The sequence below is a fragment of the Austrofundulus limnaeus genome, unplaced genomic scaffold (assembly GCF_001266775.1).
Source record: "Austrofundulus limnaeus strain Quisiro unplaced genomic scaffold, Austrofundulus_limnaeus-1.0 Scaffold2151, whole genome shotgun sequence".
Classification (NCBI taxonomy): domain Eukaryota; kingdom Metazoa; phylum Chordata; class Actinopteri; order Cyprinodontiformes; family Rivulidae; genus Austrofundulus; species Austrofundulus limnaeus.
In genome coordinates, this window is record NW_013954553.1 from 6,612 (window position 1) to 8,242 (window position 1,631).

At 33.5% G+C, this 1,631-nt stretch overlaps 1 protein-coding gene across 1 annotated transcript in view; it reads left to right on the forward strand.

The window, feature by feature from the left end:
* Positions 1-1,631, forward strand: part of LOC106537150 (pro-neuregulin-3, membrane-bound isoform) — a gene marked incomplete at its 5' end in the record, with an annotated part of 21,635 nt that overhangs the window by 3,426 nt on the left and 16,578 nt on the right. The window contains 1 exon segment of the mRNA XM_014034523.1: positions 1,452-1,546. Within this exon segment, the coding sequence (XP_013889977.1) occupies positions 1,452-1,546 (95 nt within the window).

Here is a 1,631-nt window from a genome sequence, read left to right on the forward strand (position 1 = left end):
CGTTCAGCAGAAGTAACCATAAGTGAGAGTGGCAGGCCTAGTCATTAATAAGACCTGTGAGTTTCACTTTGTCTGTGTTGTTCATGAAGAAGWATCCAATAAAGGTTCTTCAAAACTGCCACCTGGTGGTGAAGTCTTGAACTACAACAAAAGCTACACCTCTCTGTAGCTGTGAGGTGTCATGATACAATGTTGTGCTTGATGCATGTGCACTGTTTAAAGAACTTGTAAGATTTAGTAGAAAAAAGAAGTCGCTGATGATGAAGAGATAAACTAAATAAATTCTAATATTTAGTTTTGTTTTCTACTGAAGTGACAAAAAAATCCTCGTAACAATTTGCACTAATGTTTGTTAAGTAAATTTAAATGCCACAAATTCATGTAATATTTACTCATCATTATCTAGTAAAAGTTATTAAGAATATAATTAAAGATTTGTAAATAAATCAGGTAAATTTTACTTAATTTGCTTGATCAAGTAAATGTTACAAGATTTAATTTAGCAAATTAAGTAAAATACACATTAGCAACTGTCTAAGGGAGCCTTATTGTAAAATGTAAGACAGTAGGTACACTATTTATAAATGACTAAAAATCTTGTATGAATGCCATAAAGGAGCCTTATTGTAAAGTGTAAAACTATTTATAAGGCTCTGTTATGACATTATTATTATTATACTGTTCAAGACTTTACAAAAGGCTCCCTTTGATTACTGTGGATATGTATAATGCAGTAATACAGTACAATATTGTATGTAAAATATGTGTTTTCAATAAATTATTGTGCTTACATGGTAGTAAACTAGTCTGAAATGTTTAATAAGCACGTTTAGATGTGATATACTGTACATGAACACATTTGGCTCACTATTTGGCAAGAAATCGGACAGTTTTGTCTCTTTCCTGTCCTTAATAATAAACACTTTTTAACGATTTATAAAGTGTTTCCAGATGAAAAATAACCTATCTATAAACTATTTACAAGACGTATATAAGGGGAGCCTTATTGTAAAGTGGTACTAATTTATGTATATCAGTTTGAAAACATACAAGTATAAACTTAATTTAACCCTTCCACTGTCCCTGGGTCAACATGTCCCCTGAGACATCATTAAAACATAAAAACAGTTTTTACATTTGGTTACTGGAAGCTGCACAAAGTTCATCCAGTGGTTCATGAGATATTTTACTAATAATACAGATAAACTAACACTTTTATCACAAACATCACGCTGTGTTTAACTGCAGTCAACTGGCTGAATATGTCTTTAAATGGACTCACATTTAGTCCTTTAACCTCTGGAGTTCAGGCTGCAGAAAGAAAAGCTTGACTGCAGTCATTCCCTGGAAGAAGAAAAAGTGTCTGCATTAAGAAAATGATTTTTGTTACATTGAATTCTGATGATTTTATGTAACAATGTCTTCTTTTTTCCCCCTGTTTGTGTCCAAAGTACTGTAAAGGTCCCTCCTCGTCCAGCCTGAGCCACTGCAGCATCAGCACCGCTCCGTCCTGCAGCTCCAGAGGCTCAGCATGCAAACAGCACAGGTACAAATATCTATCTTCATGCCATTATACTCTCAACCATGTCGTACTGTTTACCTGTTTGGTCTCTTACAACAAATGAAATCTT